The 26,852-nt window shown below is 38.1% G+C and overlaps 1 protein-coding gene across 6 annotated transcripts in view; it reads right to left on the bottom strand.

Annotated features, from left to right (window-relative positions):
• The window catches only part of myo18ab (myosin XVIIIA b), a 105,858-nt gene that overhangs the window by 61,391 nt on the left and 17,615 nt on the right, over positions 1–26,852 (bottom strand). For 5 of the 6 annotated variants that reach the window (XM_067506465.1, XM_067506462.1, XM_067506461.1 and 2 more), the window contains exons 3-16: positions 22,144–22,209; positions 21,478–21,565; positions 19,435–19,541; positions 16,460–16,636; positions 16,133–16,343; positions 15,602–15,744; positions 15,256–15,356; positions 12,788–12,851; positions 11,312–11,456; positions 10,501–10,512; positions 9,721–9,891; positions 5,396–5,486; positions 1,609–1,801; positions 738–824 (exon numbers count right to left, since the gene is read on the bottom strand). In XM_067506465.1, the coding sequence (XP_067362566.1) occupies positions 738–824; positions 1,609–1,801; positions 5,396–5,486; positions 9,721–9,891; positions 10,501–10,512; positions 11,312–11,456; positions 12,788–12,851; positions 15,256–15,356; positions 15,602–15,744; positions 16,133–16,343; positions 16,460–16,636; positions 19,435–19,541; positions 21,478–21,565; positions 22,144–22,209 (1,656 nt within the window). The remainder of the gene's footprint in view (positions 1–737; positions 825–1,608; positions 1,802–5,395; positions 5,487–9,720; positions 9,892–10,500; positions 10,513–11,311; positions 11,457–12,787; positions 12,852–15,255; positions 15,357–15,601; positions 15,745–16,132; positions 16,344–16,459; positions 16,637–19,434; positions 19,542–21,477; positions 21,566–22,143; positions 22,210–26,852) is intronic. The other variant, XM_067506466.1, reaches the window with a different exon arrangement.

The following is a 26,852-nucleotide window of genomic DNA, read 5'->3' on the forward strand; positions in this document are numbered from 1 at the left end:
CTTTAGGTCTCTGGGGACTATAATGTACACCTTTTTAATAGATCTGTAACGTCTTGGCTATATCTCGTAGAGAATAATCTTCCTTTCTCAAGACAAGTACTGTATAGACTGTTAAGTTTCTAAGGAAAACTTGCATGATCAATTTAAAGGCATCGGCAAAAATCAAAACTCTTGAAATTTTGACGGTTTACTAGCTGTTTCCAAACATTTTCTTGCCACTGTCTGCAAATATGAAATTGATGGAATGGAAATGTTTTTTAAGTGACAGCACAGAATCTGTTACTGATAAATGTTAAATTACGGCACTTTAAAATGATTCCTGTATACAATTCAACAAGATATGGTATTAATGCAAAATATACTTCAGCAGTGTCACCTCAGAGAAACAAATGGCTTTAGCACACAGAAGAGTGGTGCTTTGGTTGTTCACATTTAGGCTACAATTATTTGCACTTGTCAAAGCTGAGGAGCAGGGTTATTTGCTGGATCTGTGATACTGTGGATTGTTAGTTCAATTATTTTGCATTAACATCTCCATATTTCCAATTCAAAGTTGAGGACAAACAAGCTGCTTTGTATTAATACTTGAATACACAAAGTCTTCACTGAACACAAACACAACCCTAAGATGTATCATTATCAAGACCACACATTTCTAATCAAAATTTCATGTAGGAAAAGACCACATGCACAGAAATGACTGAAACAGAGAGTTTGGTGAGGTTTCTTCTGCTTACCAGAGCTTGGGTTGAGGCTTGGTCAATAGCTGCTACAGATTGTGAGGTACTGGACTCTATGTCATCTAAAGCTACTTCTATGTTTTCCTAGACACAGGAGGAATATAGGATTAGGTTAGTAATTTACAGCAGACTTACCAGCAGTAGGTGACATCATCAGTAAATCACAAATGTAGCCATTCCGTTCTAGTATAAAATTTACAAAAATGTAGATTTGGTTATGCAAGTGAGTTTTTGTTTGTTATTCAATAAAATATCGCATCTGATTGTACAGAGATCAATGGTCAATTAGCTTGTCTGTTAATAACAAAACTTGTCTAGACTAAGTAAACTGAAAAGGAAGGAGATTTCTAAAAAAGTCAATATCCATGTTCATGGTTTCCACAGAAGCTTTTTACGATGGATTCACAATCTCTGAACATGTAGATGTGCAAGTTCAGTGAATATGTAGAAGTCATGATGTTTTATTGCTTGCCTAAGCATAAAAAACATCATTCACACGTTTTCTCAGTCAACTCTAGTAGCTTTTATCCATAAAGAGGGATAGAGATTTATGTCTGTCAAGCAAAACAATAGAATTGAATGGAATCCAGAATTATCCTGTGGCCTTGATTTGAGCAGTTTTACTGGAACAACCTCCAACAGTAGTAACGGTACCTAGGAAAACTTTTCAACATTGTGCTCTGAGCATTGCCCAGAGTTTCAAAACATCACTTCTCTTCTTAATAGCAGTATTTTACTGTAAGCCTTTTTAAAGCTAAAGTAAACTGAGAATATTTCTGTCACCACAAAGAAAATGTGCTAATATTAGCTCATAAGAATGTTCTGTCCGTTCCATTGCTAAATGTTGTGCACTGCCACCCAGCTGCACCTCCTTATATCTCTCCAGCTCTTGGACAAAGGTCCGTTCATGAAACAGCGTCTGCAGTCTTTCCTGAGTGTAGTTGTGGCAGAGCTCTTCAAACGTAGCTCCACGCTGCTGCTGAGCCAGCCGTGGGTTCTGGAAACCTGGAGTGTCCACAATCAATAAGGAGCACAGAGAGTGCTGACTGGACTTAAGAGCCCTGAGGGAGTAAAAATGTATAATTTAGTTTTATACCCACATTCTAAATATTTTACAGAAATATATGGATGCAATACATGGACAATAACATTTGTAGACAAACTCTGTGTGCATGGGATGAGCATATATATAGTTCTTGTTTTTAAGCTAATACATACATTGAATTACCTGATCATATCACGTTCTCTGCTTACACTTTCACACTGGATTACTAGGTTAGTTAGTAATATTATTAGTAATATTTTCCTTTTCAATGTTGATTTAAATAATCCATCTTTCATATTTTATTATCATCCTATTAATTTAATTAGATTTTTTTGTTTTCATTAATTGGTTCGTTTTTAGGTGTGTGTGAGAGATGAAATTCTATTTCGGTCCTGACTGCCATATCAACATAAACAAATGAGAATGTCTGGTATAGATTCAAATATGTAATTTATTCAAAAATATTTAAACTGCATTCTGATAAACTGGGCAAAACACCCACGGAGGCTGCTCAAGCCAGTGCACACTTAGTGCCGAGCTCGGATAGCCCGGATAAATGGGGAAGACCGCGTCAGGAAGGGCATTTGATGTAAAATTGTGCTAAATCAAAAATTAACCAGATATACTGGCAGTTATTGGTAACCCTGGCTTTGACCAATCAAGGTCAGGTTACCAACGATCACCAGCAGTACTGTTAACCAGCAAGGTACCGGTGAAAAATGTGCTACTGTTGTGCAAAGGAGGAGGAAGAAAGAGAAGAAGCAGGAGAAGAGAAAGCCTGCTGTGTGGAGGTGACAGTAGGACCCTTGAATGTTGGCACAATGATGGGTAAAGTAAGAGAGCTGGCTGATATAATGGGGACTAGAAAGGTAGACATATTGTAGGTACAAGAGACCAAGGGGAAGGGTAGGCAAGGCCAGGAACACTGGAGATGGGTTCAATCTGTTCTACCATTGCTTGGATAAGAAGAGAAATGGTGTACAGATAATCCTGAAAGAAGCATATAGTAAGAGTGTACTGAAGAGAAGAAGGTTTATGATAGAATCATTATTGTGAAACTAGAAATTTAGTAATGATAAACGGTGAAGAAAAAAAGAGATAATATGGTAGTAATGGGTAGGAACAGTGAAGGAAAGCAATGTGGGCAGGTGGAAGTAGTGGACTTTTCAAAAAGAATATATATTTTAAGAAGAGGAAGGAGTAGAGGGTGACCTACAACAGTGGAGAAAGGTGCACACAGGTAGACTACATTCTATGCAGGATATGCCACCTAAAAGAGATCAAAGACAAGGAACAGTGTAGCTTGACAGCACAGGATAGTGGATGGTGAGATAAACCAAATATCGTATGTTGAAACTTAAAAGAGGAAGACTTGGAATTTTGTGTGAAATTCAGAGAGAATGTGAATCAGATGCTGGATTAAAGTTAAGGTGACTGAGCAACTACTGCAAAAGTGGAGAAGTATACAAGGAGATATGAAGAAAAGTGAAAGGCATACAGTATGTTGAGATGGATGAGAAGCTTGCACATTAAGGAAGGAGAAGCTTACACATTAAAGAAGGAGAAAATGACTGGTATTGATTGGCAAGAAAGCAAGGCCAAGCTGGGAAGGATGTGACATAGGTGAGGGTAGTAAGGGGTGCAAATGGAAATGTGCTGGCAAGCCAGGAAAGTGTGTTAAGAAGGTGAAGTACATTTATTAGCGGATACATGGAATAAAACGAGAACAAAAGGTCAGTCAAAGCACACATAGTGAACCAGGACGTACAGAGGGTTATACAGAGCAACAGGAACTACACAGGTATGAAGATGATCAGCCACTCCATAAAGCTGTGTGAAAGAATAGTGAAAGTCACTCTGAGAGGAGAGGTGAGTCAGTGGGTAGTATTATGGTTTAAAGAAAAAGCACCACAGATTATAATGTTTGCTTTGAGAGTGTTCATAAGTACAGGGAGCTGCTCTGTGTTTGGGGATTTAGAAAAGGTGTATGATAGATTGTTGTTAGGATTCTCATTTCTACAGGTTTGGTTATCAGAAGACTGAATCATGTGAAGTGGTGGCTACTTCTACAAGCAGCTTCTTTAGAGTATGAGTGCCAAAAGATGAGTTGTGGTACTGCAAGAAGAGGTCTGGAGTGGTGGAGAAGCATGTGAGTTTGGTACAGGACATGTATAAGAACAGTATGATGAGGTGTGCAGTAGGAATGACTGGTTGAATGTGGAGGTGGGTTTTCATCAAGAATCAGTTCTCAGACCCTTCCTGTTTGCAAAGGTGATGGAGAGGTTGATAAATGAAATCTTACAGGAGTCCATATGGACTATGGTGTGGAGGTATGCACTGGAGACAAAGGGATTGAAAGTCAGTAGGAGCAAGACGTAGTGCATGTGTATAAATGAGAGAGGGGGTCGTGGAATGATGTAGTCATAGGGACAGGTGATGAAGGTGGTTGAGTATAAATACTTCAAAATAGGTAAAGTGTTCAAAGTAATAGAAAATGTGCCGGAGAAGTGAAGAAGGCATGGTGAAGTGGATCTAGAAGAACGTGAGTGATCTGTGATACAAGGGTATCTGCAAGAATGAAAGGGAAGATTTACAAGACAGTAGTGAGACCAGCCATGGTGTACAACCTGGAGATGGTGGCACTGAAAAAAGACAAACAGTGTAGATAGAGGTGGTGAGGAGTTAAAGATGCTGCAATTTTCATTCAGTGCGACACAGATAAAAAGGATTGATGAATATATCAGAGGGACAGCGATAGTAGGACAGTTTGGAATTTGCAAAAAAGCAATGCAGAGTATATTGGGTAAAGAATGTTTAGGATGGAGTTGCCCCATAGGAAGAGAACAGTAAGGCCAGAGGAGAGGAATGATATTCACAGAGGCTGTGTAAGAGGACATGCGAGAAGTTGGTGCAACAGGGGACAATGCAAAGAGCATAAGGGAATGGAAACAGCTGATCTGCTGTAGCAGAGCAACTAAAAGGTGAAGACTGACACTTAAAACTTACAAGTATCTGTCTCACTTCAATGATGCCATTTACTCAGGATTGCTTGAAACATGAGGCACAGCTATACAATTTAACAGTACCTTCATGTTGGCTTACTGGAATAATTTTCTGAGTCTAATGCTGCACAGACTAATGTTATATGCAAACTGTTTAACGCGAAAATACCATATAAATCCTTGGACTTTAAGAAAAAGATCAGTAATAAAAACAGTTTAGATGTAAACACAGGCAGAAATGAAATGACAGTTCAAGTGTAAGCATGAAAATGATCTGTGTATTTAACAAGTTTAGCTATCAACTGATATGTAATTACTCAAAGAAACTGAACCAGAGCTGAAATGTAGCAGCTTACAAATTTCTTTTACTGCTATAGTATAAGCCCTAGAATACATTCAAATGCATTAAAATACAAAAGTAAATGGGAAAGAACAGAGAACTAAAGGAATAAACTGGAAGGAAAAGTAGGTATGCATCTGCATCCCATGTCAGTGTTTTTGTCCAATATACACTGTTGCCCATAAAGCATTGAATGCTTATGAACAGATAGTATTTGGTTTAAAATAAGAAAGCAGCACACCATATTTGGAGATAAGTGAGATCTAACCTGTTAATGAGGTTGATGACAAGAGTAAAGAGCTCTGAGTAGAGCCCTGATGCCATGGCCTCTAAACACTCCAGTGCTGTAATCTTAGAAACTGAAAGACAAAGAGAGGACTCAATAGAACAGATGTCAGAGCCAAACAGAACAAGATGAGGAATGTCAAAGAATGTCAAACTGTACTGACCATTACAGCAACTACAAACACATTCAATTTCCAGGAGAAACAGACAGCTCACATTAGGGGTTATAATTACATTCCTTCAGCTAATTTTACATTCTTTTTAAGCAAGACAGAATACAGAGTTTTTTCTAAGGGCTTCACAATTAGAGCATTTCAAACCACTTGTGTTTACGGCAGGTTTTGGGGTGTGGGGTGTTTGGATGTCAAGTTTTCTGGGGTCTCTGCTTCAACAACTGCCCAAACTTGAAAACCCAGCAGTTTTCAATGTCTTCTTAACCTTTTTTGGGAAGCAAGTATGTCGTCCACATAGGATTTCTGCTGGAAGACTCTGCGTACCTCAAGTAGGTCAGAAAACATTTGCAGCAGAGTACTTTCCCGCATTGCTACCTGTGCAATACAACCAGCAGGACAATCACCAGTGCTGCCTCTGGTAATGGCATATTCTTCTATCTCCTCATCCTCTCCAGAAGAACCTGTGGAGATGCACTTCTCATTCTTCCAACCATACAGAGTTGTACTTCTTATATCTCCAAGGGCTGCACGCACTCGTCTCCTGGAACCGGGTGAGCACAGCTCTGATGGGATTAAGTACATCTGGACCATTTAAGAGCAGATCATTCATGCTCACTCTTTTGGATGTCTGGCTACTGTTTCACACCAGTGGAGTTGGGTGCTACCAAGCGGCTGACATACCATACGGGCCCCGTCTAGTTTTTAATCATCTCCCTTGTGAGTTTGTTTGCCGCTCCCTACTCCAACTTCTCATGCACCTGCTATGTATAGACAGTGTACCATTGTGGCTCTCTCTTAAGCTTTCTTTCAGTTCTCAGAAAAGTGGCCTCAACTCCACTCCTATTGTTGGGAAGAGAGGTTGGGTCCTCTATCCAAGGATATTTGCATCCTAGTGAGGAGACTTACAATGAGCACCTTCTGTGACATAAGTAAGTCCACCCTTTATGACTTCAAGCTCCTGTGCTAGAGTCACCTCCTTCCCACATGGTTGGCAGTTACAACAGCGACAGCCACCACATTTTGGCTCACACACTGCACTGATGCTGTCCCATGTCAACCATTCTGGGAACTCCCGTTTGGTAGCAGCTGTATACCTGGTCTTCACTATGGGGTCTTGGTGCATCTCTGGTGTTTTATCTCGATCAGGCTCTCAAAGTCCTTGGTAGTCTCTTCATACCTCACTGCAGCTGTTCTCATAGATAACTCAAAGTGTGCCTTGGACTTGTAGGCTCTCACCTATATACCTGTTCAAACAAGTTAGGATGTGCCCCCCACAGTCTTGCGAAGAGGGCATCCCATATTACGAGGTCACCAACAACTTTCATGATGTACTTTAGCTATCTATTTTACACCATAGCAAACAAATGCGTGAGCTCTGAGAGTACTGAGAGAGTGTGAGTCTTGACTCGGACATTGAGAAGATATCTTCTTGTGCATACTATAGTTGTCAATCCACCAAATTAATGCACAACCAGAGTTACCATCTCGCTTTTAAGGTTCAGTCGGCTTCATGAGTGTTGTATTTGGTCTCATGCAAGGTCTATCTCAGTTCCAATGTTCTGCCCTGAATTGGCAGTGACTTCGATTAGCAGTATAATTACAGGAAGCTCAGAAGTTTCATTCTCCACCAGGAATTCTAACTGGTCACCAGCACTTCCTTTTACCACTGTAGTATAATTGGTGAAGGTTTCCTTGCACATATCTGCCAGCCCTGGAGACAGCTCACTTGAGAACTTCACCTGCTCATCAGTTAAGTCGTTCGGATGTCTACCACCTCTATGTACAGTAGTCTCGCACCATTTGTCTTTCTTATATTCTCCTCTCAGAGAAAAAAATGATGAACGTTCGAGGGTCCCACGTTCTTGCAGTCTATTCTTGCATAGGTAGTTATCTTTACAGTCCTCTCTACCTTTGTGACATCCAAGGCACTCCCTGCATGCACCCAGTTGCTTACCAGCAGATACCTTCTCAGAAATTAACAGTCCTCTTAATTTCTTGCAGAAGAAAATCCTGTCCTTGTGGTTGTTATCTCCGCAAACAATGTACATGAGTCAACTGTTGTCTTGCTTTGTGGCTCTGGTGGAAGTATATTTTTTGTTCCATTTCTTTTCTCATTTGTCTGCAGCATCTGATTTTTCTGTCACTCTGCCTGATATTCTGAGTTGCTCAAGCCTCTCAAATGTTCTGTTTTGTCAGGAATTTAAGAAGAACATCGAAATTGTTGTCAGACGCGACACCATTGCTGGGGTCATGCATGAATATAAGGAAGTTTTTCTTTTTGATGGCAGCAATGTTTCCAAGATCTCTGAGCTCTGGCGAAGCCTTCTCCAGATTCTTCATTAGATCGATTTACCTTTCTGGGTTGATTTCCCTTTAGGGAGGAAACCTTTTAAGTTGTTCTACTATTTCCACATAAAAGTGAGGTCTTATTTCCATACCTGTTCACATGTCATCGGCTGTACTATAGTTTGATCTTTTGTACCTCTACTGATATAGTTGGTTCCCCTTGCCTCTGCAAACTTTCGCAGTCTTTCTTATAGCAGTGAAAGTCTCTTTTATTCCCACTTAATGTATGTAATTTTGTAGGTTTTATCTTCGTAACTTATGTGATGTGCACAGCTGGCTCTACTTTGTTACCTATGCCCTTTAACCTTTGCATCTTCTGCAATTTTCTGTGATTCTGCAAACTCCCTTTGCATAGCTTTTTTTTTAGCTGCCTTTAACTCCCTAAGTTTTTTCTTGTTGAAGTCAGTTTTTTCTGTGTGGGGAATCCATGGTTCCCACTTTCAAAGGGTTTCCACAGATTCCTTAATCAGCTTCTCCAGAAGTGTTAAATGCATTTCATAAGCTTCACAGCTAACCCTATGTACTACAATGGAGTATGCATATCCACAGGCTACTAGCCCATAGTTTGACCAGAGGTGGGCTTGAACAGACTTTTTCGCCTCATCAAACCTTAATTAACATTCAATGGGGACCTTCTCCTACTCAAACTCGAGTTGATCATCTTGGTGTACCTCAGTACTGCCATCAGATTTAGACTCCATGTCTACGAGCAAACAGGTTCCATTGGCTTCAATGACCATCGTCACATCAGAAAGCTTTGTGAACTCCTCTCTAAGCTCTGACTTTGTCATATCTCTTGCCCTCCAGATGAGATAGTTAGATAGGCTTGTCTTGTAAAGCAGCTCTTTGCTGTAGTCCATTCTCTTTTAAGTTGGTCCAGTGTTCTCCAAGCAGTTTCCTCTGCCTTGTTGTAAGGTTTGATTATTTAATGTTCTTAATGGTCTCTTTATTCTCCTTGCATCAACAGTATTTTTCTTTTTTGGAAGCCTGAAGCCTTTAATCTTCATGTCCTGCTGCCATGCACTTGGTTATCAACTGTAAAGTTTTCTGGTCTCTCTGCTTCAACAAATGCCCAAACTTGAAAAAGGCATAAGCCAACCAAAGGAGATGCTAGAATAACTGTTTCTTCTGCTTTGCCTTGTTTATTAAGCAAGTTAAAAACAGGATCAAAGCAATATAGAAACAGGATCAAAGCAATTATAACACAAAGCCAAAACATGTTGTAACCAAATTAGTTAGCTAGCCAAATTAACATACAAGTAGTTTACACAATCTCACATACCAGTGACATCCCTATGGTTAACCACACTCCCTTCTTATTCCGGATGAGTTAAAAGAGTAAAACAGAGACTTTTCAACATTTTTATATTCAATTCAACCTACAACTCTTATCTCACGGTCTGCAACTTTACTTTTTTGCAGCTGAATCACCGATACTGCGCATATCTTTGTTTTCCTTCTTCCCCGGAAACCGTGCTCACGTAGTCACCTCCCGTTCCTATTATCTTTGGTTAGCAACCACTACTTGTCTTCTCAATTGTTATTAATGAAATAATTCCCCCTTTTCCTTGCAATTTTATGTTTCATTTATCCAATTTTAAGTTAACATTACTTACTTCCAAATTCAACCGCATATTGAGTGTTTTGTTTTTTCTCAGGACAATTCCTCTGTTACATCAGCTATGCTAATTTTTTTATTTTTACATTTTCCCACAACAAGTAAATCAGTACTTATTGTTTATTTCTCATAAAGTTAGCGTATAATTGAAGACTGCAATTTAGCTTTTACCTGAACTGTCACTTTGGCCAGTCTCATCCTGCCCCCCTCTGAATGAGGCAGCATGCTGCAGTCCTCTGGTCTGGTGCTTAAAGATGGAGGAAGAAAGCTCCTCCAAAGTACAGCCCAGGAGATAGGCTGCTTTCTGGGCCCATTCATGGCGAGCAAACTGCCTACGTCCCACTACAAAGAAATTTAAAATAGTGTTATGATGGGAGTGGAGCATTTAACTATATTGACTGACATTTCAGTTAAAAATGTGTCTGAGCCTGTTTTTTAACCCCAACCAATTTAGCTAATACTGAATTTGAAAACATCATGTGAAAGGAGGACAAGGAAAAATTTTGATAATATAAACCCAACTCCAGATTATGACATTAATAAGCTACTGAGCCTTTTAGCAAGTGGAGCAGGTAACTACTGGTCTACATTTATGGTGCTTTTAAGGAAAGGTAGCTATTAAATTATGTGAACATCTGAAGTAAAAGAAAAGGCAACATACGGTTGCCCTGTGTGAATTTACAAAATATGAAATATTAAGTTTACAGTCCTCTGGATGAGAAGTACATTTTGTCAACGGCCATGTTTTAGAACAAGCCATGGCTATGTCATGACAATCATAAAAACACAAGAGAAAGGGATGAAGAGAAGGTAAAAAAGGGAAATGGAAGCAGAAAGAATAAAAATGTATTTAAAACCTGTAAGAAATAATAAAGGCGTTAAGACAGTAAATGCAAACAAAACAGGTTTTGTTCAGTCAGTCCACTACCTGAGTGTGTTTTTTTCTATTACCTTCATCTCCATCTGTGTTGAATAGGGCACCGCATGCAAACATGCGAATAAAGAGAGAGGGTTAGACATAGCAGTTAAAGCATTCATCAATTCATAATTACCAGAAAGCAAATAGACTGGCAAAAAAACGCAAAAAATCTATCATCATGCTTTGAAAGAACAAGCTAATCAGTTAGAAACGATAAGTCCCTACTGGAAACACAGGCTCTCTTAAGTAAATTAGTATCTAATCATGGGGGCTGGAGCCTGTTTAATAAAAGGCATACTCTGATATATCTAGCCCTTCCTAATTCAGACCTCTCCACAATCTAATAAATAGTGATCTAAGCACTTATGCCTAATGTCTTTCATCTAATATTATGGAAACTAAATAAACTAGTGGGTAGTAATACAAGATAACACAGGTGGTAGTTGATGAGTAACCTTCAAAGAGACCTGCAAAATGTAAATCTGTTTCTAAATAATCGTTTGGTGATATCTTTAGTGGTAAAGATGGAAGATTCCTAGAAGAGTAGCCATATGAGGCCATTGTTGCACAAGTCATAAATATAATAAATAAATATATGAATATAATATAAAAAAATTTGCAAGATCTATTTGTTTGTCTTTTTGTTTAAGCATGCTTACACAATGCATCTGCTGACATAGACTGGGTTGGGTTTGTGAAGGATACATCTGCATTCCAGATATTACCCCTATATTAGTTTGGTGCTTCGAAAATATTACCCCATTATTAATGAGCTGTAAAACTTAACTGACTTCTCACTGCAAAGCAATCAAACAACTTGTACACTCTGTTGTAAGTTTCTACCTTTAGTGGCTCCTGCAGCCCCCAAGTGGTAAATTGCCCCCAGGATCAGCCACAGGGCCCTTTGTTCTTCACCAGAGATGCCCAGAACTTTCATGGCAGCTTGTAGCTTTGTGAACTGTTGTAAGGCTCTCTGTTTGTCCTCAGTCTGCAGAAAATGAGATCAGGTTTGATTTTTTTTGTGTTAGTCTGCCACTTTATCCAAGTTACTCCCACATATTGATTTACAATTTCTATAACTAATTACATTGGTTAAAATTGTGTTTTATGGTATAGGTGCTGTCATGTTGGAAGGTGAACCTTACTGAGAATATCTTTGTTTTTTACTTCATTCACCTTCCCAGGCCCTGCTGCTGAAAAGCACCGCCCACAGCATGAAGCCACCACCAAGCTTCACTGCAGGGATGGTATTGGATGGTGCCCACTTTTCTCTAGACGTAACGTTTTAAATTGAGTCCAGAAAGTTGAATCTTGTTTTCATCAGACCAGAGTATAGTGTTCCTCAGTGTAAGAGCCTTTCAGGGGCTTTTTTTGCAAACTCCAAGCCAGTAATCAGGTGTTTTGAACTGATGAGAGGCTTTCATCTAGGCACTCTACCATAAAGCCCAGATCAGTGGAAAGCTGCAGTGATGGTTGTCCTTCTGGAACTTTCTCCACACCGCACAGGATCTCTCATTTTTTCCTTTTTCATAACTTTATAACACTTCTGAAATTGTGTTTTCACTTTGTCATTGTGGAGTACTAAATGTAGATTAATCAGAATTGTTTTTAAAGCAATTGTAGTATCAGGCTGCAACATAACAAAATTGAAAAAAGCAAAGTAGTTCTGAAAACGTTTTGAATGCACTGCAGCTGTACAGTAAATGTTTTTTTTTCCAGTATCGGTAAACACACTCTACATTAAAATGATTTTAAATATAACCAGTAAACTAACTAGTTAACTAAAACAGACTCACAATTTGCCTTGATGTGAACAGAATTAATGACCTTGATGACTCATGAACTGCAACTCTCCAAAACTTAATCTCTGTCAAATCCACCAATAAACTCGTAAACTACAAAGGTTTACAAATGACATCTAAAACATATACAATATTAACATTTTTAATCCGATTGCTAAAAATCTGACTTTTAAAACTTCACTAAACATGGGTGCTACCTATACCTGTTAATGCATCAAATACCATCTGTTTTTTACTGTAACAATAAAAAATCTGCAAATAAATCAGCAAATTGTTTTGATCAAGATGTATTCTCTTTAAATCCACAAGGTCACAGTTAAAGGCTCTAATTAATTAAGATGCATTTTAATACAAGGGTGGAATAACAATTTTAAAAAATACACATACAATTTGAAATTTTTGAATTGAAATTGTTATTTTTATCATTTGCCTAAAAAAAAAACCAATAAACAAAACTTGCTGTAACAATGGGTTCAGTGTAACAAATCATCCAAGTAAAACTATTTAGGTAGATGACCTTTGATTGTGGTAGGATCCCAAAAGCACTGTAATCCGCCAGATGGTTAAAGTGAAGCTCTGTTCTGGAAGAGAGAAACAAAACACTAGAATCAGTTTCTCAGTGTAGGTAAAACAATACAGTATATGGTTGTTGTTGTGTTTTTAATGTCACATGAATGTCAACAATATTCTTTTAATTAACAGAAGTAATATGTTTTTGTTGGGCAACCTACTGCTTGTTGTAGCAATATATTTTTGAATCATGAGAATGTTGTTAGTAGTATGCTGAATAATAAAGATTGTGCAAATGTCCTAGCATGGCTGCAGTGACAATGCACATGTTTTCTAGATGTCTTTATTAAGATATAACCATAATATACAAGAAATTTGTACATAATATAAACAAAGATAAGAGTCAGTCTTTACTGTAATTATTACTGTATATTATTAAAATACACTTTTGCCCATAAGAAAAATTCTAATAATTATAATAACAAAAAGTGTAAGCAGACAGTATAAACAAGTATTAGCCAGGATGAAAGTAGTCTAACAATGTTTTTGACTCTACTGTGATAACGTGATGCGGTTATGTCTACTAAGGATGGCAGCAAGCAGGTGATAATTTTTTTTACCTGCTCTCACCATCCTTTGGAGCACCTTTTTGTCTGTGTTAGAATAGACTGTATGCCACACCCAGACACAATATGTTAGAAGAGATTCAAATTTTACAATTCTGCTCAATGGGTTTAAAGGTGGGCAGCACGGTGGTGGACTGGTTAGCTCTGCTGCCTCACAGCTACCTGGACTAACCAACACCTGATTAAGAACCATCCTAACGTGCTCAATTTCAGTGCACACTCAGCGCACACAGGAGGCACATGATAGAAGACTTAAGCTGTGAATAAATGTGTTTTGTTTTTAGCACATCTGAGCCATGCATCTATGACTGCAGTTGACTGACACGTCGTAAACATGCCCATTCGCTCACTTTTAAATGATTCGGAACAGAGCAGTAATGACAAAGTGAGTACAGAAATTTATTAATGTCTATGCATTCTTTGAAAAATAAATATAAACTGAAATAAAACATGTACATAAGTATTCAGACGCTTTGCTCCGCACTTTGTTGAAGCACCTTGACAGCAATTATAGCCTCGAATCGTCTCAAGCTCAGTCAGGTTAAAAGGGGACCATCAGTGGCCAATTTCAGTTGTCAGTCCTCACAGTGTGAGTCCTTCAGGTGCTTTTGTGCAAACTCCAAGCGCACTTTCATGTGTTTGGTATGAGGAGAGGCCACTGGCCACTCTGCCATAAAGTGCAGATCGGTGGAGGGCTGCAGTGATGGTTGACCTGGAACTTTGTCCCATCTGCTCACAGGATCTTTGGAGCTCAGTCAGGGTAACCATCCGGTTCTTAGTCACCTCTCTTACAAAGTCCCTTCTCCCCTGATTGTTCAGTTTCTATGTGTGGCCAGCTCTTGGAAGAGTCCTGGCTGTACCAAACTTCCTCCATTTTAGAATGATGGAGGCCACTGTGCTATTGGAAACCTGTAGTGAAGTAGAAATCTGTGCCTTGCAACAATCCTGTCTCTGCAGGCATTTCCTTTAATCTTATGGCTTTTTTTCTCATACGGTATGCATTGTCAGCTGTGAGGCCTTATATAGGGAACTGTGTCTCTTTTCAAATCATGGCTTATCAATTTAAATTTACCACAGGTGGACTCCAGTTAATGTGTAGGAACATCTCAGCAACAATTAAGAGAATTTCAAGTGTTGTTGCAAAAATGAAACTGTAATTTCAGGCTTCAACATAACAAGACTGAGTGAAGTGAAAGTGAAGGGGGTCTGAAAACTTTCCAAATGCTCTGTATGTAAATGGTCATGACAGAATTGCTATATTAACAAATAATAGTGCCGTAAGAGATTTCCACAGTATACACTGATCAGACACAACATTAATACCGCCTATTATTTTCATATATAGGTGTTTATTTAATAAAAATATTATATACTAGGAAATATCGTTATAGGTTAAAAACCTGTCTGCACATCAAATGCTTAAAAGTAAATGGTCTGCTTATGAAGCACTTTACAGTGTTAATGTTGTGGCAGTATATTGCCAGACTTACTAACCTGTGTACTGGATCGACATGAAAGCCTACGATTTAGTGACTCACAAATGAATCAACAGGACTCTAAAAGAACTTAAATCCTAAAATCCTACAGGTCAACATATCTACACACACACAGTCTTAAAAGACGGTGATTTTTTTTCTACACCCACTGTAATTATAATTTTTTAAATTATTTTCCATTTCTCTCTGCAAACACTGATTGCTTTTGATTTGACAGTCAAACGAAGTTATAAAGCAGCTGTCCTAGATCTATTTATAAGAAAACAATGTATTCAATATTTCTTTCTCCCACTGCATTTGTATTATTATCAAATTATGTAATTTAGTTATCAATGAAGAGCTGGAGGAGTCACCTCAGGCTGTTGTCAATTCCAGACATCAGGTAGTAAAAGACATTGAAGGTGGATTCTGCCTCAGGTCTTCTGCTCACCCTCATTTTCTCCAGCAGCATCGTCTAAGGGGAAGGAGACAACATGGGTCAGACAGTTCTGCAATAGATGTACTCAGTAAAGAATTATTTTTTTAAGTGTGAAAGGATTTAAGGGTTAGCACAGGCTCTGTTTAATCCTGCAAACATTAATCTCCTAGACAGTGTTTTTAAGCTGATAAAAACTGAAGTAAAAAGAGAGAGAGTGTGTGTGTGTGTGTGTGGGTCTGTGTGCATGCATGCGTGCTTAGGTGTGTACATATATGCATTACCTGGATAGATGCAGAGGCCACCTGACCAGCCTGGTCAAAGTCAAGGGATACCACATGAGAAAAGTGGCTGGCATTGGTGTTCATTGCTGTGGAGCTGTTGCCAAAAGCTTCCAGGATGGTATAGACTGCTTGCCATTTCTCAGCTGTGTCACAAAAAAGAAAAAAACGAGATGTTCCAGCATATAGAGTCTACAGTCACAAGTTACATGCCAAGAAGTCTGCGGAACATAATATGACACTGTACTGAACATAAAATAAAAAGACTAAAGTTAATAAGAACACCAGCTTAAATTGTGGCTGTAAACAGAATTTATCTTTTACACAACATCAAAACTGTTTAAAAAAGGAAAAGTAGATAAAATAAAATAAAATGTCTTTCATTTTCAATAAAATGTCTCTCAATCAATGAAAAAGACATTTTATTTTAATTATAATGCATGTCATATTTTGAAAAATGACTGCATAAAAAAATAATGAAATAAAAAGGCTTATACAACATATATATTTGTGTCCCATCTTTTGCAGACTCACCAGAGAAGATTTTGCCTGTGCTTCCCGCGATGGAGACCAAGTACTGGACCAAGTGCTGGCAGTTGGTGGTCTTGCCGCTGCCAGACTTGCCTAGTAGCACAATGGACTGATCCTGTCGGGTGGTGAGTAGGTTGCGGAAGGCCATCTGTGCTACAGAGTAGATATGAGGAGCTGAGTCCTCACGTCGACAGCCCTTGAACATGTGCATTACCTGATGGGGGAAGGAAGTCAGCAAAACATTCAGGTACATCTTTCTTACACACCTTATAAAAGTGGGAAATTGCCAAATCGTAAATATTTACAATGCAAATTTCAAGATAAGCTTACCTTCTCGGAGTACATGGAAGGTGTGCTAAGAGGGTTGATGATCACCAAGTTGGGCCCAGCGTAGGTGTGGATGAGATTTCCCCCATAGCGCTGTCTGAGGCAGTGCATTACACTGGATTCATTTAGATAGAGCAGTGAGGCTAGGTCCTCTGACTGGTCATATGATGGAGGGTTGGCCTATAAATGGAAATGACAATGATAGGATTTGCATAGCAAAAGAGGTGGACAACTCAATTGGGAAAAACACTGGACTATTAGTTGTAATTGGAACTAGTGTACAGTCTATTGGTATTGCAAAATGATCCAGGAACCAAATTTATTTTTGGTTCAAGCACTAAAGGTCAAGCAAGGGATTGCCGGGAGCAATGTTGAAAGCCACCAAGAAAACACAGTCAAATTGGCTGATGCAAATATAACAAATATAACATAAAATATGTTTTTGTGGTAATAAGCATCACCCTACCCTATGCAACCATGTACATCACTAATGTGTTTTTATAAATTTTGAACAAACTCATCTTTAAAATTAAATCTACAGACTACTAAGAAGGAGGTATTTTATGGTTATTAAGAGCAGCATTTTTTTGCTTGTTCTTCTAACCGGTATAAAGATCATCCTCATCCCCCTTGCCATGCAGTTTGGTAGCTCAATGTATTAGTAGGTAGGTAGAGCAGCAAGATGGGATGCAGAAGTCTGCAGGATCAAATTCCGGTAGGAACAAATCGTAGCCTATCAACCAGGTGTGTCCCTGAATGAGACACTGCCTAGGCTGCCCATTCCCCCCAGGATGGGTCAAATGCAGAATTTCATTGTAACAAGTTTGTGCAATATGTGTATATGACAATAAATGACAATAAAATGTTGTTCTCCTTCTTTACCCCTGAATAACTATACATCATTCTCTTTTATTTGAAGTGAAAATCCAAACGACTAATCATCTATCAATATGAAATCTGAATGTGTAAGTGACAAAAAAATAATATGCAGCACTAAACTACTTGAGTTTTCTGGAAGTACTGGAGACCAACGTCTGATGATTGTAGAGATAAAGAACCTGCAGCAGCATTCCTTCCCACACACCACAGCAGACCACCTGTGTTTGCCTACCTGCCCTCACCTAAAAACCATCCAGTTACAGTGAGTTGTGTCTGAGTTCATTCAGCCATGTCCTGTTTTGGCCCTTGATCAGCACTGATGACTCCATCATTTTAATGAATAGACACCGTCAACAATTCAGGACTTACAGACATACTTGAAAAGCCCAATCATGTAGTAAAGATGTCCTGGGAATGCCTGACCGGGGAACCCTGTCTGTGAGATCTTGAAGTCCCACCTCCAGAAGAATGTCTCCTGCATCTGGGAGAGGTTAGGGACATGAAATCCGAATGGACAAAGTTTAAATCCTCCATTGTGGAAGCAGGCACATTCAGTTGTATTTGGAAGGTTGTAGGTGATTTGTGTTGGCAACCTGAAGACCCCCAGGTAGTCACAGCAGTAAAGGAGGCGGCAGGCTGAAGGAGGATGCCGTTCGTGCATGAATGGTCCATGGTTCTACTGAAGCAGCATATGAATACTGGCAGGCCAACAGGGCTCATGGAGGCTGTGGATTCAAAAACTATGCAAAAAGGACTATAAGTTGGCCTCCAGGAAGTTCTGTCAAATGATCAGACAGCTGAGAAAGGGAAAGCTGGGCATTCCCAGACTGCTCTACTGCAAGAACTGCTGCCTTAGACAAAGGGTATCTTTGGACAGTGGAAGGAACAATTTAAAGAACTTATGAACCTGGCCAACATGCCCCGTGAGGAGGAGGCAGAGCCTGAAGACCTGGGAGAAGCGTGGTGGAGGTCTCTGAGCTAATTAAATAGCTCTTCAGCCGCTTTGCACAAGGTGTGGATGAGATTTGCCCCTTGGATGCTGAAGGCTCTGGACATTGACAGGCTGTCTTGGCTAACACGTCTGTTCAGTGTCACATGGAGGATAGGTGATCCAATTATAAAGGCATTCTAATACTCCAATACCCACCAGAGGGCAAGGTCATAAGGTCAAGGTATATATATATATATATATATATATATATATATATATATATATATATATATATATATATATATATATATATATATATATAGATATAGATATAGATATAGATATATAGATATATAGATATAGATATATATATAGATATAGATATAGATATCTATATCTATATAGCTATAGATATATATATCTATATATAGATAGATAGATAGACAGATAGATAGATAGATAGAAAAAAATTACTTCTGGAAAGTCTTAGTTGATTCTGAAGCTGTGTTTTACTAAAGGTCTGGTTGGGAAGACTAGACCTTCTATATTTGAGAGGTGGAGTTGAGGTTGTCTCTATCTTATCTAATTAGAAATGTAAGCGAGGCAGGAAGAACTGCATAATAAAAATGACAATAAAACCACAGAGTGACAGAACCAAGGGATATAGGATAATGCTGAAGGGTGGATCTGGTGGTTCATAGTGTCGAAAACTGCCAATAGATCGAGTAGAATTAAGAAGACTAAGCTACAGCTTTTGCAGCCTGATTCCATGACCGTCAGGAGTGCAGTTTCTGTACAATGACGACTCTTGAAGACTGGTTTACATGAAAGAGGTTGTTAATGTTGAAAGAGGAAATCTGGAAGTTGATTAAATACTCCTTGTTCAAAAGTTTGGGCCAGACATGGAAGAAAAGAGATGGGTCTATAATTCTAAACCAGAGAGGTGTCAAGAGTAGGCTTTTTTTTTATCAGTGGATTACTCTGGGCGTTCTTAAATGTGGTTTTAAATTGCAGGGTTGCACAGAATTTATTTAATTCATTGTTGAGAAATTGTACCATGGTTTACCATGAAACCGATAACTCACAATGGTCAAACATCAGTACTGCTGAATGGTAATGCATTCAGTGGAGCACTGCCTATTAATATTTAAGGGCATTATTTACTCACCTTTTCTATGTCATCTTCATCCACATCCAGTATTGTCCCATCATGCTCCAGTTTGATTTTTACCTTGCCCTCTGGTAGGGAGCCAGGCTCTGTCTTCACCACAGTGGCTGTAAATAGAAAAGACAGGAAACATATATATGTAGCTGAAATCTTGCCAGGTGTACTCATACTTATCAGCATATTTTAATAGGATCATTAAATAGCAAATGCAGGGGTGTCTGATAGACGAGTGTCCACAGCTCAAGTTATGGTCTGTGGATTGTTATTGCATGCTGTACGTTTCTGTCTCTGCAGTCATTTGCTATACCTTTACACTGTCCACTACTGTATGTGTAATGTGTAAAAACAAGTTAAATGAAATTTTGAAGTTTCACAGGAAACTACATAATGGAACTTATCCTTGGAAAACAACAGCAAGAAACTACAGCCAGACATGCTATACAAATGTAATCTGGTGTGTATTATTATTACCTCCTAATTTAATGTTTTGTATGTTAATAAAAAATAATAATAGTTCAAATCCATGTTAATTGTATTCATCTTTTAGTAGGCGCACATCTACTATTTCGGTCAAGTAAAATTGGCCAGAATGGCGAGTAGTGTAAAAATGTTAATGTCAAGCACTGAAGGGTTATACTGGGTCTATGTGACTTTGCTTTTCTTGAAATGAATTGATTAAAGTTAATTTATAATCTATTAGGTTTGCCAAGCTAAAACTACTTCATCCAAATGTCCTACAGTAAATCCTCATCCAATTACAATTTGAACCTCAACCCAGCCATGTATTAATTTCCATAAGTATATCTTCAGTGCTGACTTAAAAGCACATTTCTTTTTTATTTTTATCTTCCTACTTTTTTTTCCTACTACTTCCAATTTCATGCCAGGTTTTGTTATTTAAAGTTTACAATTATTGAACATTTATTTCATTTAAATATATGAAAAACAAAAAAATGACATAAAATATAAACACATTTCTAAGTTAATTTCCCACACCTGTGTAGTTAGTTCAATTCAATATAACTCAACTTTATTTATATAGCGCCAATTCACAAGAAAAGTCATCTCAAGGCACTTGAGAATGGCATTTGAGTACAGAATGAAGCCAAGACTGAAAGGAAAAAAGTTGTGGTTGTTAGCTGTGGCGTTACTACAGTCTCGCCTCTCTGCACTCTGTGACTGAGGTACTCAGTTGCTCCTGATGCAAAGAGCAGACAGAAGGAGGGACAGAGTTATCCCAGGTTTGGTCAAAGGTAACCATTTTACAAATGTCACTACACTTAGGTGCTATACATGCCTCATAACGCAAATAAATTAAAAAGTCAATCTTAAACAAGTAAACCTCTCAGACAGTAATATTATTACTGCCTGCAATTTCTCATCCACTGTCTTGTCAATTACAGGGAGTGTGTTGGCTGATCATGAGCATTAACTAAATGACCATTTAGCCCAATTTACTACCAATGATAAAGCTAAGCACATCCAGGTCAATTTTCTGTCAGCAGACAATACTTCCAGAAATTAATTATAATCTGGTTCTAAATTCACTTATCTTGCTCATTGCTCATTGTTTATTTTAAATTAATTCAGATAATTCAAATATTTTAAATATTCATCAAATATTCAATTAGGTTGAGTATATTTGTCTTTCATTTGTTAATAATAAATTTCTTTTTAATTTAAATGTTGATATTATGCTAAGAAATTAGTCCTAAAATTCTTCTGAATCAAGACATTCAGTAGCACATTCAAAGCAAGTAGCTGTTGGATGATAGGGTGTGTTACATTGAGGATCTTTGACCGCTAGCCCCCTTTGCCACAGGACAGTCAACACCACAAGTATAATCACATTCACACACCGACTTCATATTTGATTACTTTGTAACACATACAAGAGTGAACAGATTCCATTTTACCATTTCAATTGTCTTTTTTTTACCTATATACTAACAACTGTTTGAAGACCATCAAATTTAGTGAAAATTTTCTACTAACAAAGAGATAGATTGCACTTTGGATTCCAAAATGTTAATTCCATCTCACCCATTGAGAAGCCATCTTTGTGGACTAGCCAGACTTTTTCTGATCCATACCAGGCTTGTTCTGCTGCAATTTGGTCCTCTGTCTTCACCTGGTAGATGACAAAAATAAAGTTAGTGTATTCAAAGGCAAGGAAATTGTTTATGTCAAGCTTCTTAAAATTACCAGAATTTGCAGTTTGATAACAGTACGTGCTGAAAGGTTATGAGGGCAATGATTATGACTATGGAGAAGGTAATAGTGGACTCAAAGGTCTCATAGTCCACTGAGCACTGGATGCTGAAGTGTGATAGTGTGTATGAGACCTTTAAACCAAACACACTACCATCTACTCGCTTCATGTTTGTGTGAAGGATTTCAATGCCAACCAAAATATTTGGGATAACTTGGGTCTGCAGAAAAGAAAAGAAATTAAACTTAGGAAGGAACACAGTAAAACTGTAATATACAATAAAACAAAAACAATAAAATCATATATAAAAAAAATTTTTAAAGATTAAAAAAAAAAAACAAACAGCACTTCAAGTCACAACTGAGTACCTGATTTGCAAAGTTAACAAAACACACTTCACTTTCCACACAAACGATGAAAGCACAATACTGAACATTCCACAGTGATCTTGAGATGAGCAGGTGGTAAAATACACTCGGGTACAGTACAGACCAGACCTGGGACTGTTTAGTTGCAGCATGAGATGTCTGAAGGACGGCCACAGGATCTTCTTCCATTGATTCCTGATAAGTTGGCCAGCATGGGGAGGTCAAAAGTCAGTTATATATAGCCACAAATGTGCAGACATATATACACAGTATATGGGTGCAGGTAAATGGAAATATCATCTGCATAGTCTCCATCATTGCATCTTAACAGTCTAGGTTGTCATACTTCTCCAAACATCCAAACATCCAATTTGCAAGCAAAATCACCTTGAAAAGGACCCATTTGAAGCAAATGATTGGCAAAATGGTTTACTTTTCTTTTTACTATGGATATTTTCACATTAATAGAATAAAATGGATCCGTGATCACAGAAAATGAATGAATGACATATTGCAAAACAGCAAACAGGAACACTGGATTGTAGTGATTCATTACGTCAGTCACATGTATGCAACTTCATTACCACACTCAAACCTGCTGTCAGATGAGTAAATAACTGAAACAATAGGTAAATGGGGGAAACTCCAATAAGTTATGAAAAACCCAACAAGCTTACACCAATAGTTGAGTTGTTGCTTTGTTTTCCAGTTGCTTCACCCAGCACATATTAGTCAAAGATGAAGTCCTATACACAACAAAATAGATGGCCTTTTTTCTTTTGTTGCACTTTAGCTTTACCATTCCTGTCTAAGCATATCCTACATCAAAATATCAAATGACCAGCGATATAAAATTTTCATATGCAAGATTCAGTAATGTGTAAAATGTCCTACTCTTTTATTCAGTTTTGTGTATAAAAACCTAATTAAAATATCTGATCTTAATGGGTCTTAGTATTAGGCAAATATGACCTCAGACAAACAACATAATATTTTTTCACTGTGCCATTATTTATTTAATAAAAAAATAATAATAATAATTAATAATTATTAAAATAAAATAAATAATAATTAAAAGTGGGGTAATAATTAAAATGAGTGTAAATAGTAAGGTGATACAACCGAGCATCATGTTTCAAATATTGTACTGGGCAAGATGCAACCACAGCAGGTTCAGGAGCGGATATGAAATGTGATGGTGGGAAAAGGGAAAGAAGATTTCTCAGCTGCTAGAGTGGCAACGTTACTTTGATGGATGGGTTTTGTGGCAGTTCTGGGTTCAGGCGTAAATCCACAGGTTGCTGACAAGGGTAAGGACTTGGGTGCTGGGATAAAACCAACAACTGGTACATATGATGAAGGTCTGGAATAAAAACTGATGGCTGGGTTTACAGCAACCACAAAACTTTTGGCTGCAGGTGTAGCTAAAGTAGAGTTTGTTGGTTTGTGAGTAACCTCCTGTGGATTTTGGGTGGTTATATTTCTTCTGTGCTTCTTATTTGTCCCATCCCACTCAACTTTTTCAACTTTCTTCTCATTCTCTTTGTCCAACTCCATTTTCTCTGGTCTTTTATCTTTGGGTGTCTGAATAAGAAGTTCCCTTGCTCTGTCTCTGACCATAAGGTCCGTCAATCCTTGTGAAATATTGTTTCTATCTTCTGTTTTGATGATGTCATGTTTAAAAGAGAACCCTGGCATCATGGGAGGTTTACACAATGACACTGGTATTGGCACAGCTTTTACTGGTTTAGCCAAAGGCTTGGCTGCTTCAGGAGCATTGTTTGAGGTTTGTGTTAGCCTAGTAATTTAATTCTCTTCTGTGGGTAAGATCTTCCTACCCACACGACAAACCATCTTGACTACTTTCTTATGTGTCTGACTCTGCTCATCTGTAGTATCCTCCTGGTTGGTACTAGTGCATAGAAGGTTGATATTACAATTGAATGTAACCATTAAGCCATTTTATTTTTGCTGGTGGTCACAATTAGCTCTGGGCTCAGAGGACATTGTGGTGGTTCAGCACTCAGAAATTGTTCTGCAATGTTTATTGATGGCCCAGAGCTTTTAAAGGGCTCTGGCACTTTACCACGCATCCTGCCTTTAGGTGGGGAGGGACTCCTGACCTGGGCTACTGACTCCTTGAGGGAAACTGATGCAGGACTTTTTGCCTAAAATAACCCCCTGCCAGGGTCTAGAGCTGGCACTGATATGGCCCGGTTGGGCAGCCCATCGATGTCTGACTACTCCAACAAGAAAGAGAGGAAGTCTAAGGACTGAATTTTTTATAAGGTATAAGAATCATGTCATCATGCTAAAACTCAAAGTGTTTGTATGTTATATTGAGCTAAATATTTTGGAAACTGAGTAGTGAAAAATAACATTTTAACTCTAAAGCAAAGAGACAGGTTTATCAGATTTAATGCAAAGACTGATACACCATTAAAAACTTTCTGTTTCATACAGACTGCTAAATAAAATCACGCAAACACTATTTTATAATACCCCATTTCTGAAAGAGTCATTTCAAAGCCCAGTGAATCAAACCAACGGGGGAGTCCGGTGGGCTACCATAAAAAAAAAAAAAAACACGCATTACAAAATGACTGCTATAGAGACGTAGCACAATTAAAAAAATACAATTTTAATTTCAAGCCTGTACAAACGTCACATGCGGCATTAAATAGTATAAAATGGTGTAAACTTGTGCAGTGCTTTGCAAAATTGTGTAGTAGGACTTCCTTTTTGTTTCCAGAAGAAAAAGCAAGATGAAAATGCCATGTTGGCTGATCAGCTGTCATGGACCGGAATGGATGAGATGAGAGCATAAGGATATAGAGGAAAGCTAAGAAATGAAGAGTGGTGAGAATGCAGGAATAGAAATGAGAATATGTAGGTGACAGCGTGGACTTTTCCCTGTGTTTAGAGACTCATATTGATGGCAAAGCAATAAATGGATTGTATAAAGCCTAATGGATATACCGATTAGAGCAAGATTAAAGATAAAAAAGTAAGAATGAAGTGCCCCAAACTCAAAACAATTAAGCCTTGCAAAGGAAACAGAGATCCTCATCCTAGAACAAAAGTGAACTGCACTTTCTGAAAACCCTTTGAATTTAAAAAATGATTCGATTAAAACTGTTCCTTCTTTTTCAACGAGACAAATGCTGGCACTTTTTTGATTACACGTGGAAGTGTCCTAAAGACGCTAAACCCCAACTTAATTGAGTGAATGAATGAATGAATGTACGTGTGTATGTGTGTGTGTGTGATTTTAAGTGCGACTGGCTAAAACTGTGAAGAGATGGACCAGAAAGGCAAAAGAGCAGCTGCAGGACTGCTTGGACTGTACAGATGAGAGCCTGAAAACCTGGATGAACTGACTGACACCGTGACATCATATTGTACCATATATCATATGGACATTTGTGTGCCAACCAATAAATCAATAAATCATCACTGACCCTCCTTGCCCTGGACACAACCTCTTCCAGACGCTACAGAGCTCTTTCTGTCAAATCCTTTAGAACAGTTTCTTTCCTCAGGCCATCTCACTTATTAGCAGCTGGCCTAATTCTAAGCTAAAGCTATTCATTCAACTCAAAAACCACTATTATTTGTTATCGTGTACTGTCCCCCAGTCCCTTATTCAGAATTTTTGATTGAATTTTCTGATTTTCTATCCGATTTACTGCTTAGTACAGATAAAGTCATTATAGTGGGTGACTTTAACATTCATGTAGATGCTGACAGTAACTGCCTGAACATTGCCTTTAATTCATTATTAGATTTAATTGGTTTACCCAAAATGTATATAAACCCTCTCATTGTTTTAGTCACACCCTAGACCTTGTATGGACGTGTGGAATTGAAACGGATAATTTAACAATATTTCCAAACAACTCTCTTCTGTCTGACCATTTTTTTAATAACATTTGAATTTACATTAACGGACTATACAGCAGTTAGGGAAAAATTCCACTATAGCAGATGCTTAAGTGAAAAAGCTGTCAAAAAATTTAAAGAAATTATTCTTTCATCATTTGCTTCACCATTTGTAAACACAATAAAAAGTAGCCACCTTAATGTTACTCCTGCACAAGTAGATTATCTTGTTGACAATTCTGCAGCCTCACTACATACAATATTAGATAGTGTTGCCCCTCTGAAAAAGAAGGCAGTAAACCAGAAGAGACGATCTCCATGGTATAGTTCGCAAACACGCAACTTAAAACAAGCGATACGAAAGTTAGAAAGGAAGTGGCGTTCCACAAATTTAAAGAATCTCATTTAGCTTGGAAAAATAGTTTACAAATGTACAAAAAAGCTCTCAGTGATGCCAGAACAGCATTTTATTCATCATTAATAGAAGAAAACAAGAACACCACCCGGTTTCTGTTCAGCACTGTAGCCAGGCTGACTAAGAGCCATAGTTCTGTTGACCCTAGTTTTCCCTTAAATCTGAGCAGCAATGATTTCATGACCTTCTTTATGAATAAAATTGTAGCTATTAGAGAAAGAATTCACCAGATTCTCCCCCCAAATATTACAGATAGATCTTCACGTACAGCAGTGCTAGAATCATCAATAAGGCCCCAATCCCTCTTAGACTACTTTTACCCATAGATCTTGCTGAGCTAACTTCAATTATTACCTCATCTAAATCAACAACCTGTCTGCTAGATCCTATTCTAACTAGACTGCTCAAGGAGGCTTTACCCTTAATAGATACTTCGTATTAGATATCATCAATCTCTCTTTAGAAGCAGGCTATGTACCACAGGCCTATAAGGTAGCTGTAATAAAACCACTACATAAAAAATCCTGTCTTGACCCAGTTG

This window comes from Channa argus, chromosome 6 (genome assembly GCF_033026475.1).
Source record: "Channa argus isolate prfri chromosome 6, Channa argus male v1.0, whole genome shotgun sequence".
Taxonomy (NCBI): Eukaryota; Metazoa; Chordata; class Actinopteri; order Anabantiformes; family Channidae; genus Channa; species Channa argus.